The sequence below is a fragment of the Lemur catta genome, chromosome 3 (assembly GCF_020740605.2).
Source record: "Lemur catta isolate mLemCat1 chromosome 3, mLemCat1.pri, whole genome shotgun sequence".
NCBI lineage: Eukaryota > Metazoa > Chordata > Mammalia > Primates > Lemuridae > Lemur > Lemur catta.
Genome location: NC_059130.1, coordinates 112,485,875 through 112,504,771, shown reverse-complemented (window position 1 = coordinate 112,504,771; position 18,897 = coordinate 112,485,875). Strand labels below are relative to the sequence as shown.

The 18,897-nt window shown below is 57.9% G+C and overlaps 1 protein-coding gene across 2 annotated transcripts in view; it reads right to left on the bottom strand.

Annotated features, from left to right (window-relative positions):
- KIF17 (kinesin family member 17) overlaps positions 1–18,897 on the bottom strand; it is a 42,761-nt gene that overhangs the window by 17,966 nt on the left and 5,898 nt on the right. For both annotated transcript variants that reach the window (XM_045548516.1, XM_045548517.1), the window contains exons 3-8: positions 17,993–18,094; positions 15,128–15,317; positions 11,177–11,629; positions 7,253–7,362; positions 2,579–2,726; positions 577–1,136 (exon numbers count right to left, since the gene is read on the bottom strand). In XM_045548516.1, the coding sequence (XP_045404472.1) occupies positions 577–1,136; positions 2,579–2,726; positions 7,253–7,362; positions 11,177–11,629; positions 15,128–15,317; positions 17,993–18,094 (1,563 nt within the window). The remainder of the gene's footprint in view (positions 1–576; positions 1,137–2,578; positions 2,727–7,252; positions 7,363–11,176; positions 11,630–15,127; positions 15,318–17,992; positions 18,095–18,897) is intronic.

The following is an 18,897-nucleotide window of genomic DNA, read 5'->3' as shown; positions in this document are numbered from 1 at the left end:
AACAGAGGCCCAGAGAGGTCACTGCCCAAAGTCGCACAACTAAGTGCTAGAGCTGGGATTTGAACCCAGGTCTGTCTGATTCAAAGGGCTGAGCGTGCACGCGCACACACACACACACACACACACACACACACACACACACACGGGAAGGAAAGCAGAGAACAAAGAGGGGAGAAAAGAGGAAAATCGTTTTAAAACATACAAAAAGAGGGTTGTTGAAAAGGGCGAAGATGCTGGACAGGGGTGGATGGAGCAAGAGCCGTGCAGACGCCCCCGCCCAGCTCACGCCCTGACCCTGCCAGCCTGCGAGGGCCACCAAGCCTCCTGCAGGCCTGGAAGCTCAGTGTAACCATGGCAACTTGGCTGCCTCCCTCCATCAGCAGAACAGGTGCCCACCTGCATGACCTCATACCTCAACTCCAACTTTCCCATTGACCCCAGAGCATCAGACAGACCCCTGACACCTGACACCACCCACACCAGAGCCATGCGGGTTCCGAGCAGGCACAGTGACCTCCGTGCCCAGCCAGTTCTGCCTGCTCAGTGTGTGCACGGCATCATACGTGACATCAGTACCTGCATGGGGGCCTTGGGGATGTCTTCCTGGGGTGCGTCTATACTGGCCACAGTCAAGGAGAGTCTGGCCAGTTTGGCTTCCACCTCGGCAAAAGGATCGCGAAGGCCTGGTAACACCTGCAGGAGCGTCTGCGGCAGCAGCTCCTCTGGGAGGTCGTTCTCTTCCTCCCGCAGGGGCCCGGCAGCCTCCTGGCGGAGATACCCTTCCGAGAAGCATTTGCTCTCAGAAGCCACCTCGGGTGGGCTGGGGAACTCCAGGTTGGTGGGATCCTCGGGCCCAGGGAAGCCCTCAGACACAGAGGTTTCTTCCAGTGTGGACGACCCACTGGACCCAAGAGAAATCTCAGACTTGGAGGGCCCCACGTTGGGCAGTTCCTCAAACCTGGAAGCAATCTCAGTCTTGGAGACGTCGTCGCCGGGCAGAGCGTCGGGCATGGAGAAGACCTCGGGTCTCATGGGTGTCTCGTACTGGAAGGCAGGCGAGTACTCTGACATGTTGGCGAACTCGGCCCTGGACATGACCTTAGCCTTGTAGAGGACTTCTGCCTTCAGGACAGCCTCTGGAAAATGGAGAGCTTCCTTCAGGTTTTTAAGGGATTAGAAAGAGGGGACCGTTCCCTAGAAGTTGGGCCCAACTCCAATGTCTCCAAAAGACCAGCTTAAGAGTCAGAGACTCCCATGGCCCCGGAGTCTAGCTACAGCCAGGTGCCTTCCTACCTCTGCCCATCAGAACTCAAACCGGCCTCCTTCTACCTCCTCCAGGCAGCCTTCCCTGACCAGCACTGCTGTCTCTCCATCCTCTGACCACCCCAGCTGCTAAGCGCTGGCTGAGCTCTTAGCAGTGGCCTTGGGACTGTGCGTCACACGTCAGCAGGCTGCACCGGTGGGTCTCACACACTCCAGACCCCCAGGTGCCCCGACTGCAGTGCCCAGCTCAGGGCTCTTGTCCATGGGATATGCCAGACCACGAGAGCTACTGAACACTGGGGAGGGATGTCAGAGCTACATAAACCAAATAAAGGTCACTTGGAGGCCTAATATTCCAACTGGAGGGAACATGCTGAGGGACAGAAAATGCTAGAATCTGCTGCTTCCCTCTTGCTCTAGGGTCTCTCCCAGGAGTGGCGTGTCCCTCCCAGCTAAGGTAGGGCGGTACTCACACAGCCCCTCAGTGTGAACAGCCCGGGGGCTCCTGGCACCTCTCCCCAATCCTGTCCGTTTCCTCAGCACCCGCACCCTGGGCTCCCTCAGGCGGGTTCTGATGTTCCCTTTGCTGAAATGTGACATCCACTCCCCAGCGAAGTGGCCTGAATCTCTCCACGCCTCGGTCTCCACGCCTGTGATGTGAGGACTCGGGGAGTCCCACCCTCACTGTACTGGGGGAGGCTCGGGGACGGTTGTCGTTGCCGGACCGGGTTTCCCAACACTGTCATGAGTGCCGGGAAATCTGGGCTTTCCGCAGGATGGGTGTTTGACTGACACTGGTGGGGTGGAACACCCTAGAATGGCAAGAAGACCACACAGACTTCCAGACAGGTAAAAGGTCTTGCTAATGAGTGAATCCTTATTACGGGATGTGGTTGCTGTGCTAACAGAGAGGCTCAAAAGTGAGAGGAAACTATGGAACACGCAGACACCCGGGCAGCGGCTCACCTGTAAACACAGCCGGTCCTTTCTAACTCAAGGTCAGCCGTGAGCCGAGGCCCCAGTGGCCTGGGGGCGGCCAGCACGTGCCGGGCGGCGGGGAGAACATGGGCTCTGCAGCGATTGCCTGGGATCAAATCCCGGCTCCACTCGAGACTGTGGACAAGTTGCTTACCCTCTCTGTGCCTCCGTGTCCTCATCTATAAGATGGGGGTGATGGTGGTACCCACCTCGCTGGACTGTTGTGGGGGTTAAAAGGACTGGGGCTGGCGCACGGGAAGTGCTCCGTAAATGCAGTCGCTAAGGAGAAGGACAGGGGCTGGGCCTCCCCTGGGACAGCCGGGCCGGGGGCGCCCACCTGTCTCCTTCCGCAGGTTCTCCTCCAGCTTGGACAGCTGGACGTTGTAGGAGTTGCGCAGGGCGGTGATGTCCTCCTCCAGCCTGGCCCGGGACTCCTGCTCTGCCTGGTAGTCGGCCTTCAGCCGGGCCAGGCGCTCCTCGTACTCCTGGGAGCGGGCGGGGCCGAGGGGAGGCAGCATTTACCACCATTTCGAACACTCCAGTGACACCACACGGCGGCGCTGACCCGCTGGCGAAGACGCATTTGTTTGCAGTCTACTTGTTCCACGCAAGGATGTACCATGAACACCTTTCTGCATCCACAAATGCCTTTCTGCGCAATGGTCCCCAACCCATCGGCAACAACAAAAACTTTTTCCATCTGCTTTTCTCCCCATATTTGCTATGACCGCCAGCTCGTGTCCAAACAGCCTCCCGCCGGGACGCCACCCGTGTTCTGGCTCCTGCCCCAAACCTCCCCCAACAGCCACCGCGCGCCTGTCACACAGGTCTCTCCCTGCTCAGGAGCCACCAGTGGCATCCCATGGTCACAGGAAAAATCTACGCTCCTCAACTCGACCTGAGTCCCTGCGTGATCTGGCCCCGTCCGCCCCTTGGCCACATTTGGGGTCACCGGCTCCTTGTCACATGTGGACACGCTCACTTCCTCCCTGCTCCGGCCTCTGCTCTGCCCTGGGCGAACTCCTGCCCAGGCCTCAGCTTAGTAACCCCCCTCGGAGAGGCCTTCCCTGACCATCCTCTCGGAAGACCCCCTGCCATCACCCTCTGTCACTATCCCTATTCCTCCTTAGCACACATCCTGAGTTTCTCTTATTCTCTTTATTGTGTGTGTGTGAACTTTTTTTAGACAGGGTCTTGTTTTGTCACTCAGGCTGCAGTGCAATGGCACGATCATAGCTCACTGCAGTCTCAAACTCCTAAGCGATCCTCCTGCCTCAGCCTCCAGAGTAGTTGGGAACTACAGGCATGTGCCACCGTGCCCAGCTAATTTTTGCATTTTTTGTAGAGACAGGGTCTCACTGTGTTGCTCAGTCTGGTCTCGAACTCCTGGGCTCAACTGATCCTCCCACCTTGGCTTCCCAAGGTGCTGGGGTTACAGGTGAGCCACTGTGCCAGCCTGAATTTGTTTTTATTGGAGTATAGGACACAGGGTGGGAAATGTCACCTTGAGGAATGCCCCTCCCCCAGAGAATGTCCATTCCCATCTTCCTGGGCTGGTCTGTGCAACTTTTCCTTCTCCTCGGAGGATCTTGTTGGCAGCGGCCTCTCCAGGCCCACTGCTGACCGGCAGCTCCACGGCACAGAATGTCCCCTTTTTCTTGGAGATGCTCCTATTGCCTCCTCTGGTCACTCACTGCTTCCTCCTGGGGTGGAGACGTCTCCCTTGCAGGAAGACCTGGGCCGCCAGGGGTCCCCTCGAGATGCCTACCAACCAGCTCCTGCTTGGGACAGGTTTCTCTTCTTGCATTTGGAGACAGAGATGGGTCTCCTGTTCCATTCTCCTGAGGAGCCGTTGGGGGCTTTGGCTTTTGCTTCTTTTTGGGACTTTTCCCCCATTTTACTACCCCTGGCTGAGGACTCCAGAGCACACCAGCCCGGGGAACAGGTGTGAACAGGTGTGGCCAGGTGTGAACGGTGTGGGCTGTCCAGCAAGTTCTCCCAGCACCCCTCTCTCTCCTCACACTCTGCAGGCCCCACTGCTGTTCTCAGGAGACCTGAGGGCGCAGCCGCTGTGTTTTCCTTTTTTAAGTCCTGCTTCCCCTGGTCCTCGGCTTCCCCAGTAATCTCAGGGGCTGCTTCCGCCTCCTGGGCCAGGGCGCCCTTCGTGCTGCTCCCTGTATCTGTCTGATCGCAGGCCTGTTGTCGGACGCCCCTACCAGGGCGCACACTCCCAGAGAGCCAGGACTGCCCTGGCTGGTGGCCTCAGTTCCCAGCGCGGACCAAGGGCTCCACAAACACCCGCTGACCCAGGAAATGCAGGCAGCAGAACTGCGGGCTACGGGCTAAGCGAAATATTTGGGCTTCTGATGCACATCGCCCAGCGGGGAGGCAGAGCATTTATGAATTAACGATCATCTGCGACCCTCTGTCTTTTGGAGCCGCTGCTGACAGAGGCGCCTGCAGCTGCTGCAGGCCAGAGAGAGGGCACAGGGACAGGCATAGGGACAGGCGCAGGGCAGGCCCCGCTGCACTCTTCACCTCTCCAGATCCCTCTCGTAAGAACAAAACTGGCGCCAACGGTGCTGACTGAGGCTCTCGGAGAGGGGGAGAAGGGGACAGAGAATAATTCTGATGTAACTGCATTCTTCCACACGTATTTCGACATAAGTGTGCTTCACGGCAATACCCGCAATGTCACCGAGGCCCAGGGAGGTTCCACAGCCAGGCAGCTCTGATGGCCTCACGCACACCTCGTCCTGGCCCTGCCCTCGATTCCTCCCTCATCCCGCTGAGATCCCAGGGCCCGGCCCTCCGGCCATCCTTCACCAAGCGCCTCGGACCACCCCCAGCACAGCTGAGCCTGGTTAACGCCAGGCCTCAGCCCACCCACCCCTGTGCCCTAGCAACACCTGGCTGGAAACACGCACATGCAAACACACACGCGCGCAGCCGCACCGACTTCCATTGTCACTTTTAAATGTGGGCCTCTGAGTGGCCGAGCACACCTACCCAGTCCTCCCCTGTCCCTCTGTCTCCACGACCCTTCACTCCCCAAATCAGTGGGAGCCCTTCACCTGCCTGCAGGTCTGCCCTGTGGCGGCAGATAACCCATCGGAAGCCAAGCCACCCCCCCTGCTCCCAACCCCCCAGCTCTCTCCTATGCCTCGACCCCTCCCTCTGTGCTGGATCCTTCCCGACTGACTACAAGACGTGCAGTGTTACTGCAGATGTTTAAAACAGGAATTCTCTTCCTTGGTCCCCCTGCCCCTCCAGCTACCGGGCCCAGTGCCCAGGAGGAGCTCAGAATATGCCTGTTCAGGATTAAATGGGGGCTGCAGTCCCAGCCCGGACTCCCGACTCCTGCTTGGTATGCGACACACAGCCCACCAATAAGAAGAAACCCTTTTTATCTTCACAGCCCGTGTGAAGCTGCACGGAAACTGCCATGACACTCATTCTATAGAGGAGGAGACAGAGGCTCAGAGAGTTGAACAGCCTGCCCAAGGCCACAGAGCCCATGAGGATGGGCCTGCAGACTGTGAAAGGTGGACGGACCCTAGGAATCTTCTAGTCCAAATCCCCCCAGTAGACTAGAGACCGAAGCCCAGGGCCACCTTGCACTCACGGCTGAGCAGACGCCCGGCCCGAGGCCTCCGCCACACAGGGCCTCCGCCCTGGTCCTGAATGGTTCTGGGATGGAAAGGAAAGCAGAGTCCCAGGCACACAGTAGGTGCTCAATAAATACAAGCATCATGAGAAAGAACAAACTGGAGGGAGGAGAGGGGCAGACATTCTCGACTCTTCCTCTAAGCGTGGCTCACAAGAGAAACTCCAGGGTTTCTTGGAGTCTTGGTAGTGGTGGCATCAGACACCACCAAGGGGGAGGAGGCAGGCGACCCCGTCCCCAGGGCAGAAGGACCCCATTGCCACACCTCACAGGGGCCTGCCCCGAGCAGTGGCACTTCTCCCTATCGGCTGCTAGGGGGCAGCAGAGGCCTGCCTGCTAAACGGCCAAGCACCTGCCCACCCACCTGGGCTTCCTGCAGCCCTTGCCTCCCCCATCCTCCAAAGTCCACCACTCACCGCAGTGGCTCTGTGCATGCTCCCGACTCAAAAAGTGTGACTTTCTTCGTTTCCACGGGCCTATGTTCAGCCATCCCAAAGGCCCCGTCCTCGCCAACACCTCCCCAGGAGCCAGGCCTAGGGCTCCAGAGAGGGACCTGACACCAGACCTGCCCCAGGCCAGCAGGTGAAGAGGCAGAGTGAGCAGTCGAGCTCCCCCAGAGGCCACCATTTAGCCTCTCTCCAAACAGCACAAGCCTCCATCTGTCACAGCACTTGGGGACTCTTTCGTGGGTTTCTCCCAGCCCTCCAGCCCACTGGACTGAGACCATAGGCCTGGCCCCAGAGGCTGGGCCCCAGGTCCCCACAGCCTGACAGGGACTTCCAGGGCCTCAAGGCTGATCCCAATTGAGGTCACAGTTGAGTGGCAGGGGCCCAGCTGCAGACACACCCAAGCCCCAGCCCCTGAAGAGCTGTCCCTGCCTGGCATTAGGTTTGCTGTCAGGAAAAGCCAGTGTTCTAAAGGACTGTCAAATGTCAAACTCCATCACATGCTCAGATCTCAAAATGCAGTCTTCAAATGGCAGGGGCTTCCAGAAACCAACAGAGCCTGGAGTTGGGGATGGAGCGGAAGCTGGGACCTAGGATGCTCTGCCACGCCCCTACACCCCGCTCCATTCTCCCCACACGCAGGCACTGACAAGGCCTGCAGTCTGGAGTCAGGAGCCCACGTGCAAATCCTGGCTCAGACTCACCCTCGCTGTGTTACCTTGGGCAAGTTATGGCATCTCTTCCAGCCTCTGCTTTCTCTGCTACAAGAAAGGGAGTGTAGCCCCAACCCCAAGGTGATGGAGAAGGAGGAGTAAAGTTGTGTTGGAGACGGCCCTCCTCAGCCCAGGTGGCAGCCCTCCCCGTCCCTCGGGGCCCCACCTGCCCACTCGGGTCTCACCTCCCGGATCAGCTGCTTCTCGGCCTCCGTGTCGTACTGGATCACAGGTGGGGGCCCCAGCTTCTCCTCAACCTGGACAGGGTTTGGGGGCGCCTGGCTGGACAGCAGGGCTGGGAGAGAAACAGACAGAAGCAACTGAGACCAAGGTGCACACAGTTTGCAGGAACCAAGTGCAAGTCTGTAGAAAGATGACTGCGTGGTCATTCAAAAAACAGTCTAAAGGGCTGAGCTCATTTCACGTCTCAGTGGAGAATGCTCGGTTAGTCGTCCAAAAGAGCCCTCTGTGTCCTACACGCTGAGGGTGCCGCCCTGCACAGAGACAAAACTCCAAGCCCACATTGAGTCTTCCACGGGGGAAGATAGGCAAACACAATAAGCAAAATGCATAACAAGTTCCCAGGGGATGTGCACTAAGAAGACAAAGAAAGCAGGGTGGGTGTTCAGAAGCACGCAGCAGGAGGAAGGGCTGCAGTTTACACAGCGTGCTAAGGCTTCTGAGTCAAGGCGAGATGAGCGCAGTGGGCTGAAGGAAGTGCGGGAAGAGAGTGGCAGAGACCTTGGGGAGGAGGCTGCTAGCCTGGGAGCAGCGCGTGCAAAGGCCCTGGGGCAGGAGCAGGCCTGCACTGTCTCAGGGACAACCCAGAGGCCACTGTGGCTGGCGTTGAGGGAGTGATTGGAGGGCAGGCACAGAGAAGGTTGGAGAGAGACGGAGGCCAGGTTGTGAGGGCTTCGGCTTTTACTCTGGGTTAAACAGGGCCACTGGTAGGTGTGTGCAGGGCAGTGACAGGACAGGGTTTCAACAGGATCTCCCCGGCTGCTCCACGGAGAACGCGCTGAGGGAGGCCTGTAGGCAGATCTCGGCAGCAGCCGATGGGCTCTAGCCGTGTTTCGAAGGAAGAGACAACAGGATCTGCTGACGGATTGGATGCGGATTTGAGAGAAGCGAGAAGCCAAGGATGACCCCACGGTTTCTGGTCTGAACGCCCGGAAGGACTGCGCTGCCATCAGCCGGGCGGGGGTGGCTGCGAGGCTGGCAGATGGGGGCCCGTCAGGAGCGGAGTGTGGGATGTGTTGAGTTTGAAATGCTTATTACATGCTGCATATTCAAGTCTGGAATTCAGAAGACACTTTTAAAAATTTTTTCAATATTTTATGATGTTTTGTCATCTTAGGGGACTTGCTGGCCAGGGAGAGGCCGCCCCTCCTAGGGCCAGCTAATTCCTAGAGACAGCAAACAACTTGCTGTAAGTACATTTTTGACACATAAACCAACCAACCCTGACTCCACACCCCCAGCCCCCTGCTTATCTAACTTCCAGACACCAACCTGGGCCAGACCGCAGGAAGGGGCGGCCCTACACGGAGATCATTCAAACTCGCCGGCCCCACCCTGTTCCCCGGCCTCTGTGCCTTCCCACGGAAGCCCCAGCAAAGGCTCTGGCTGAGACCGTCCCCTGGCCCCGCTGCCCTGGCCCCAGCCCGTGCGGCATACCCTGCCTCCCCTTTCTAGGGGACCTGTAACCTTAAACTTTTCTTTCAATGGCAGTGACCTCCTCACGTTGTCACTCAGTCACTTTATAAATCAAGACCCAGACACAAATCGCACGGCCAGGCTGGGGGTCCACAGAGGAAAGTCCTGAGCACAGAGGCGGTGGCTGACACCGTGCGGCCAGACGAAGCCACCTTAGCGAGTGCAGAGAGAGGAGAGGACAAGCACCGCCCCGGGACTGCCCAGCATAGGGAGGCTGGGGAGGGGAGGACACCCCGGACGGAGAAAGGGTGGTGGAGAGGCAGGAGGAGGACCAGGACGGAGGCGTCGGGAAGCAAGCGTTCCAAGAAGGGAGGTGGCAGCTGAGCCACCTGACCCCGGGAGGACAAGGTGAGGCCTGCCCGAGGCTGGCGCTGGAGCAGCGAGGAGGCGGCCACCACGGCCAAGGGCAGAGCCAGTGGGAGGGACGAGAGAGACTGAAGGAGAGGGCCGGGGGCCGGGAAAGTGGGCAGATGTTTCAAGTTCTGCTAGAGGAAGAGAGAGAAATACGCCAGCTCCAGAGGGAGAGCCCGGCCGAGCGGGTACGTCTCACAGCCAGTACCCGGCAGGGCTTTGGGTGCGACACGCCCGGTCTCGAGGCCCAGTTCCCAAGTCAGAGCGGCAGGTGCAGTCTGCCTGTGCTCCGGGCCCCACGCTAAGCCTACACACGCACGATCTCCGGTCACTCTCCCAGAACACAAGTGTCGTCACAGTCTCCACCTCCCAGAGGGGCAGACTGAGGCTCACAGGGGCCGAGTCACCTGCCCAAGGAGCAAGCAGGTGAGCAGGCTGCTCAGCCCCAGTCGGCTCAGCCTGCTGCGCTCCCCGCTCCTCAGCCAGGAAGCAGGGACACCAACGGCCCTCCTGGGAAAGCCGAACAAATGGCAGCTGCTGGGTTTGGGGAGCCACCAGCACAGCCTCCCCCGACACCCGCTCCTGGTACCCTTCACCCTTCTTGCCTCTGTATCCCCCCTTACCGATCTGGGAGGTGAGCAGGGCGGGGGCAGGAGCAGGAAAAGAGGAGGGAGGCAGACTGCCAGAGTGGAACCCTCCTGGCCGTGCTCAAGGCCCTCTCTGCTCCAGCCCCCGCCTGGCAGCTCCCACCACCCCCGGACCCCAGGCAGCCAGCAGAAGGATCTGTAGCTCCCCAAATGCACCGCAGTTTGTGCGTCTTTGCACACACTGGCCACCCTCATCCTAACAGGGAAATTTCTCATCTACCAAGACTCTGCTCAATCACAGCCTCCTCTGGGAAGCCTTCCCTGACTGACGACATCTCACCCCAAGAGACCTGGCCATGCACTCCTTTCCGCCCTGTTCAGCTGTCTGCCCCAGAGTGTGTCTTGCTGCAGGTGATGGTCTGCTGGAGTGTCCTTCTCCCCCAGGAGCTTAGGTACCCATGAGGCAGAGCCCAGGTCTGATTCATCTCTGTGTCCCCAGGACTCAGCACAGGTCCACACACAGAGGAGGTGCTCAGCAAACTTTGGATGGATGGATGAGAGGGTGGGTGAGTAGAAAGACAGATAAAAGAATGGATGATAAGATGGAGTGAATGAATGGGTAGATACATGGATGGTAGGGTGGATGGGGCATGTGGTTAGAATGGGTGAATGGATGAGTGGATTAAATGGATGGAAGGATGGGTGGGTGGGTAGGTGGATGGATGGATGGAAGGAAGGATCAATGAATGGATGGATGGATGGATAGGTGGGTGGATGGAAGGAAGGATGGGAGGATGGGTGAGTCTTTGGATGATGGGTGGCTGGCTGGGTAGACAGGTGAGTGGGTAGATGGGTAAATAATGGAGTGGGTAGGAAGGCAGTAGGTAGATTAAAAGGTGAGAGGGTGAATGGGTAGATGGGTGGGGGGTGCAGAATGGAGGGAGAGAGAGGAAGGTGGATGGGAGGTGGATGAAAGGACAGACGGACCCAAGCTCTTCTGTGCGCCCTTCCTCAAGAGATTCTGGGATAAAGAAAATCCTAGGGAACCCTCAGTTCCCTGTGCTCTAGATACAGATTTCCACCTGCCAGATGACAGCCGAGCGCCGGGCGTGAGAGTGGCAATAACAAGGCGCCTCTCCGGGGGCAGGGCGGAGGTGGGGAGTGAGTCAGCAGCTGCAGCAGCGGCAGCACCATGCTGCCATGGGGACAGCAGCGACGGGGCTGGCAGATGAGCACAGCCGAGGCAGGGAGTGGGCCTGTGGCTGATGGGACGGGCCAGACAGACTGGTCTCCTCCTGGGGCCCTCGGCACGCAGATGCCATCTGGGCTGTCCCCACAGGGCAGTTCCCGTGAGGTGGAAAGGAGGTGGGGACCTTGCTCCCTCCTCGCTCAGACAAAGGGAAAGAACCTTTCTCCTCGCCCCACCCTCCCACCGCCTGTCCCCCGCTGTCCTACCTGACAGGCTGTCGGGGCTCATCTGCTGGGCCAGAATGGCCTTGAGCTTCTTGATCTCCTCCTGGTACTCGCGAAGGAGCGCGTCCTTGGGGTCCTCGTTGATGCGAGGCTTGTTCTTGATGTTCTTGGCTCGGTTGGCATAGCGCAGCGTGCTGAGCGTCTCGTCATAATTATTGTCGGCCGGCGACAGGCAGGCCACCATCAGCGTCTTGGTGTTGCCGCCCAGCGAGTCCTGCAGCAGCCGCGTCAGCTTCGAGTCCCGGTAGGGGATGTGTTTGCAGCGCCCGTCCACCAGGGCCGAGATGACGTTGCCCAGTGCTGACAGGGACAGGTTGATCTTGGTGGCCTCCTTGAGCCGCTCTCCCGTGGCACCCGTCTTGGATTGCCGCTCGCTGCCTGCCAGGTCCACCAGGTTCAGCTTTCCCGCCCGGAGGTGGTCCTTGCCCCGCTCGTCTGCAGACAGACCGGGCAGAGGGTGAGGGCCTCGGTGAGCCAGGCAGTCAGCCACCAGGCGCTGAGGACTCACCACCCCCCCGCAAGGGATTCACTTCAGTCACACATGGAGCCCCGTGGAGGAGGTGCTCTTGCTGTGCCCATTTTACAGAAAAGGAAACTGAGGCTCAGAGAGGGTGTGGAATTTCCCCAACGTCCCACAGCTGCTAAGAGGTGGAGCTAAGATCAGAACCCAGGGCTGCCAGACTCCAGGAGCAGGGCCTGGGAGTCCCAGCGGGATTCCTTCTGGCTGTCACAGCAGCCCCTGCAGACGTCCTGTGAGGCGACTGGATCACCAAGGAGCTGTGTCCTTTAACGCAGGAAACATCAGCCTTGGGGACTCTCGGCCCCAGTTCCCAGCCCAGCCCTGCCTCCTCCTTGCTGTGTGACATTAGCAGAGCCACACACCTCTCTAATTCTCAATTTCTCACATCAACAAAGCGAGACTAACAATCGCTCCTCACTGGGGTTTGGGAGACAAGGTCGCAGGCGCAGGCGGCCACATTTGCTCACTTCTGCTTTCGCCAGCGCAGTTTCACAGGCGGACGCGCAGCTCTCCCGAGGGATGCTCCGAAGACAGGACAGGATAGAGTGCACAGCCCCCGCGCCTCTTGCCCGAGTCCCTCCATTCCTTAAAAATAAACGACCCAGTCCTGGCCTTTTCCTGAAATGATGTCTGGCAGGGCGCGTGACTGTGCCAGATGTGCTCTCCCACCCCACTCGATGTGGTTCTGTTTCGCTGTCACTGCTGAGCAAGTTTGATGTGACCTTGCCCCCACTGAATCTTCACCACCCGTACATAGACCGTGGGCTGAAATACCACGTTGGGGCTGTTGGACAGAACTGATCCCGGGCTACAGGGCTCCATCTATAGCCCTCAGTAAGATTTCCGAATACAACTAACTTTAGGCCCAGCACGGTGGCTCACACCTGCAATCCCAACACTGTGGGAGGCCGAGGGGGAAGGATCGCTTGAGGCCAGTAGTTTAAGACCAGCCTGAGCAACATGGCAACACCCCATCTCTACAAAAAAATTTTTTAAAAAAATTATCCAGGTGTGGTGGTGTGCGCCTGTAGTCCCAGCTACTTGGGAGACTGAGGCAGGAGGATCGCTTGAGCCCAGGAATTCGAGGTTACGGTGAGCTCTGATCATGCTACTATACTCCCGCCTCAGTGACAAAGCAAGACCCTGTCTCTAAAAAAAAAAACCCTAATTTTAATTCTTTAAAAGCTTAATTTTGTTTCTTTTAGTCCACAGGTGGGTTGTTGGGAGGAGTAAACTGACAGCACAGCCTTTCCCCGGGCCAGCACGTGGCCGGTGTTCCTCCCCCCGCTCCCCAGAACAAGCCCTGCTCTGCAAGAACGCAGCTGTGCTGGCCGAGCAGCCCCTGGGTGCTGAGGGTGACAGGAGAGCCAGGCTGGCAGCACCAGGCTCCGAAGCACAGGTTTCAAAGACACAGACCTGGAGGGTCTTGGCCCGATTCAATCCCTTAGCTGTGCAATTCAGGGATTTCACTTGACTCTAAGCCTCAGCCCTTCTCTCGGTAAAATGGGGACGTAAACTCACCCCAAAGGGTCGTGGCGATGATTACACTGACAGCACACAGCGAGTGCTCGTTAAATGACAGCTTGCTGCTCTTAGCACTACTCATAATGCTTACTGTCACTAGACTGCACCATCAACTGTCCCCAATCGGATGGAGGTAAAAATCTTTCCTTTCTGACTTTTCACCCAAACCCCTCGCTGGGGGGATGGGGCACAGGCATCCCCCTTAGTCTCCCACTGGCTGAAGCCAGAGTTGGCCTAGGTCATGTCCGTGAGCACAGCAATGTGAAGGAGCGAGAAACGTGGCTGGTATTCAGCAGAGAGGGATGGAGAGGGCTTGCTTCCTCGGGATATTAAAAAACAACAGCGGGAGGAAGCTGGTACTGCCCTATGGGAAAGCTCTTTGCAGAACGTACCAGGAGCCTCTATCATGTTGGCACCCTCAGTTCCAGGGGTCCCTTGTAGGGAACCTAATCTGAAGACATGACTCTCACAGCAGGAAGAGCCTCGTGCATGAAGATGCTCATCATGGCACAATCATAGCACTGAAACACTGGAAGCAACTGTGACCCTTGCCGAGCACTGGTGAGGACGTGGCATGAGCAAAGCCACCACCCGTGGTCACGAAGACATGGGGATGACAACATGGAAAACGCTTAGTGACCGCAAGGGAGATAAAACACGCAGGGAGGGAAAAGCTACACAGAGAGTAGATTTCAATTGTGTTTAGAATTTTCATAGAAAAAAAAAAAGGTCAAAAGAAAATATGCTTAAATGTTAATTGTTTAGTTCCAGGACTATGAATAATTTTTCCCGACCTTTCTCTACTTTCTAATTATCATTATTGAGCTTGTATTATTTTATAATGAAAACAATAAACATGCAGGCAGCCCCCCACCCTTCAAACCAAACCGCCCTCCTCCTGCCTCCTCATCTGTGCTTGGCTGCTCCAGGCCCTGCCCCTCCCCCAGCCACATCACTGAGGCTGTGACCACACTGACCCTGCCCCCCCATGTCAGCACCCCCTGGGACACTCGGACTGACCACCCCACACCCGGCAAGCACCAGGGCTGGGCCAGCGTGGTGGGAGGTTCCACCTGGGTCAGAACTGTCCAGAATTACGTTCCTGGCTGACCTGGGGCTGCTTCCTGCTCCGCTGCTCTTTGGAGGCCCAGTCATGAGACAAACTTGGAGGCAGCTGCAGTGTAGTGGAGAAAACCCAGGTGTCAGGGAAACCTGGGTTCAATCCCAGCTCTACCACTGAGTGCTTATGGGGCCTTGACCAAGCAAATCACCTCACCTGTCGGAGCCTCAGTTTGCTCATCTGTAAAATGAGAATCACAATGCCTGTCTCTAGATCGCTGTGGGATTTAAGTGGAACAAAGTGGCGTAAAGCACTCAGCACAGCCTCCAGCCTATAGACGGTCCAAAATAAACCCGGTTTCTTTCCTTCCTCGTCCCTTTCTCAGGTGACTGAACATTATAGAGAAAGAGGAGAAATCCCAAAGGTCTGAGTGATGCACACGCTGGGGGCAGACTCCTGGGACAGACACCCAGATCTGGCATTTGCTAGTTGTGTGACCTCGACTTCCTCATCTGTAAAATGGGCATGGTCTTAGTACCTATCTCCCGGGGTTGCTGGGAGGAGTAAATGAGACAACACATGGAAATTGCCTGGCGCAGCAAGTGCTCGCCGTCGGCTACACGAGTGTTGTCCTTGTTGCTGTTTATCCCGGAAACACGGGTCTGGGCGTCAGGAGGACCCTCTCCTGTTCCCTAGAGCAATGAGAGCAGCTCCTCCCAGTTTGCAGTGGGGCTCTCCAGGCTCCAAAGAGAGAAGTGTCCTGGCTACCAAGAGCAGAACCCAGCTCAGGGTGTCCGGGCCCCCCTCCAGCCCCGGGGGCCCCGCATACCCACAGCGTAGATCTCGATGCTGATAGTGAAGATGGAGTGGGAGCGCGAGGAGTCCTTGTTCATCAGCGTGTAGCCGACCGAGCGGTTCTTCCAGCCCATCTCCATGATGTGCTCGCACTGGGCCACGCTGTGCACCGTGTGCATGGACAGCCCCCTCACGTACACACCCTTCTCCGGGTGCTCCTTCAGCTGCGGGCAGGACAAACAGTCAGGGGCGGGGCCTCCTGCCTCCAAGGGGTGGGGCTGCGGGTCCCCAACGACCCCAAGAGAGGGGCCCAACCCAGACCACTCCTGCCCTCCTGCAGTGCAGGCTGGCACCTTGAACACCCTGGGACAGGGAGGGACTCATCCCAGATGGAGCCAGCCTCAAACCTACCCCTACCTCCTACTTGTCGCAGGACCTGAGGCCAGTGACTTAACCTGAGCCTCAGTTTCCACATCTGCACAATGGGTATGAGATACTCATCCCATAGAAATATGGTGAGAATTCAGGAAAATAAGGTATATAACAATGTTTAGCATGGTGTCTGACACACGATAAGCACCCCACAAATGCCAGCTGCTGTCGTGTTATTGTTGCTAGTACTGTTAATATCATTACAAAGGTGGTTTTCAGTCTGGAAGCTCTGGATCCCTGGGGCTGACCCTGTGGTCACCCGAGGGCCCTCGGTGCTGTCTCCTTTGCCCTGTTGATATGGCCCTAACCGCCTCTCTGCCGTCACTCCAGGGCGATAGGAATGTTCCCGACCCTTGGACCATGGCAGGTGAATGGCCACTTGCTGCCCGGAGCTCCCGCAGGCTCGGAGAGCAGATTAATTTATCTGACTGCTCCCTGCCGGCTCCCCAGGCAGCCAAGTTGGCTGTTGCTGACACAGAGCTGTGAAACGCAATACCAAGTGTGAGAGGAAATAAAACCACACGACGCATTAGGACAAAAGGCGCTTGTCTGCCAAGTGGCTCAGCTGCTCAGAGCCACCGAAGGCTCAGGTGCTTTGCTCCAGGCAGGGCAGCGTCAGGGATGCCAGGTGGGGTTGGCTCTGCTGTGGGGGTGGGGACAGGCACAGGCTAAAGTGTGAAGCGGAGACACAGCCAGACCCAGCGGAAGCACTGGGCTTCATGGAACTGGTGAGCAACTGAAGCACAGAAAGGTTCAGTGACTTGCTGAAGGTCACACAGCTATTACTGGGGTCCCAGGCAATAGAAGGCTCCAGAGGTAGGGTACAGAGAGAGGCTGGGGCACCCTGCAGTAACGGAAGCTTGAAGTGACAGAGGAGGTGGCTGCGAACATGGAGCCCGAAGGACAGACGCAGGAGCCCTGCCACCCTCGCGTGGCTGAGGCCCTGCCTGCTTGGGTCACTGCCGCCCCCAGAGCCCCGCCTGGCGCACAGCAGGTGCAGGTGAGTGAATGGAGCTCGGGCTGGAAACCCAATTCTGTCACTTGCTAGCTGAGGAAGTCACCTTGCCTCTCTAGGCCTCAATTTCCTCTTCTGTAAGATGGGGATAAAAAGTCCCATTTCTGCAAGACTACTGTGAAGATTAAGAAGAGAATAGACCTAAAAAGCAGTTCTGTGGGTACTTAGTGGGGGCTCAGGGAGCCACGTCACAAAGAGGACAAGGACACTATCTGGGCGCAGCAACCTCAGGAGACAGCCCTCCCCAGGGGGTCTCCCACCGCTCTGCTTTCAGGCCCAGGAAGTTCCTCCCCCCACCCGGTGATGCCCCCAGGGGTTCTTCCCCCACCCCAGCCCCCACAACCGGGGAGGCGCTGAGTGACGCCCTCAGCTGCGTGACTTCATGACTTCATGACTGCTTATCTTGGCTGTGGAGACCAGAGCAGGTCACCATGGCAACCAGCTGGATGTTGCAGGGATGGAGAGGGGCGCACAGGCAGGCACGTGTCCACGGCTGCCATGGGGAGGGGGGCCTTGGACATGGGGTGGAGAGAACCCATGACACTGGGCTGGGTTCCGCGATGGTGGTTGTAGTGGCTGGGGGGGGGCATAACTCTGCTTCCCCAAATCTCTTGCTGGCCTCAGCTGATTTAATAAGCTCTAATTATAACCATTATCAGGCCCGGTGCTAAGCACAGGTTCAGAGCTTGTGCTGCGGAGCCTGGCACCCTGGGTTCAAATCCTATGTCCACTCTTTACTGTGTGCCCACAGGCTAGTCTTACTTAGGCATGTCGAGCCTCAGTTTCCTCATCTGTTACAAAGGATAAGAACGGCACACCCTGCTAAGGCTGCTGGGAGCTTTGCACGAGAGCCACCTGTGCACTGTCCACAAGGGAGCATGTCAAAAGCCAGGTGCCCATGGGGTGTTTCAAGAAGCACACGTGTCACTGTGGCCCTCGAGGCAGCCTGGCTCACCGGGCCTGCGGCTGCCAGCCTCAGCCCCTCTGACCTGGGTAACTGAGGGCAGTGAGGAAGAGGAGGAGAGCGCCCTGCGGCCCCAGGGCAGGTTGGCAGGAGTTTTGCAAGGGGGCCGGGGATCTAACCCCACAGGCTGGCCTTCTGCGGCCGACACGTGGGAGCAGCACTCTACGCCCGCCTCCCCCCATCCTCATGCCTGGCTGAGCTGTGACTCAGCTGCACCAGGAGAGAGAAGACAGTAGAAAGACTGTCTTCCCCTAGGTGGGCGGCAGGAGGTTCCTGCGTAAAAAGGGCAAAGCATCCAGCTGTGGTGTGCGCCTGTAGACCCAGGTACTCAGGAGGCTGGGGTGGGAGGATCACCTGAGCCCAGGAATTCGAGACCGGCCTGGGCAACACAGCAAGACTCTGTTTACCAAAAAAAAAAGTCCTCAGCACCACCTGATGCCAACCTCCCCCCAACCAGCCCTACCTGCTCACACTGGGTCTGCACCCACCTCCAGCTTCTGCTTGGTGTCAGCCCCCAGCAGGTCATGGACATCTTCGTTGTAGATCTCCAGGTAGGAGGCCCGGACCAGGAACTTGGTGTTCTCCGCACACTGCAGGAGCACACAGAAAGAACCGTGACACCTGAGCACCAAGCCCACCTGCCACCAGGTCTGACCTGGGACCTGAGCCCTCTGCAGCCAGGACATCTTGGGAGGAGAGGGGACGTCAGGGTGAGAGGAGTCCCCAGCCCCACCTACCCTGCCTGTCCTCCTGGCAAACTCTCCCCTCCTCTCCAGCTTGGTGGCCCCTTGGGCCTCGAGTCGCATGATTCTCACACTGCTCTGTTTGTGTAAGCCTCTGTCTACAGCCTCATGGGAAAGGAAACAGAGGCCTCCCCATCATTCAGGTAGAAAAGCCAAGGCCACAGGTAAGACCTGGACCAAGCGCTGGCTCTAGGCTGGTCCCCCGCGGCTCTCCCAGCCCCTACGTGCTCCCAGGGGCCAACACAGTGAGTTCTCTGCAGCTGACCAGGGCCGCAGGCCCCACTCTGCCACTGTGCGGGGGCAGGACCCTACACGCCGCCATGAATGGTCACCAGGGCGATTCTCACCTGCAGCCTGGACACTGGGATGGATTCAGAACCCAGCCTTGACCCAGCCCATAAGGGCTCCAAGGCTCAGGTTCTCTATCTTGAAAATGGGGACATACACTACCGCTTGGGTCAGTTTGGGGATTCACGGAGGTCACTGTGCAAAGGGCTTCCCACAAGGCTTGGTCCCCAACAATTGCTCAGTAAAAAGGGAAGCTACCACTTCACTTCTGACCACTCCCTGGCCCAGCTCAGGGTGGTCACATCCACGAGAAATGCTAAATGAAATGTTAAAACCCCAAAATGGCAGGGAAAAACATGGAA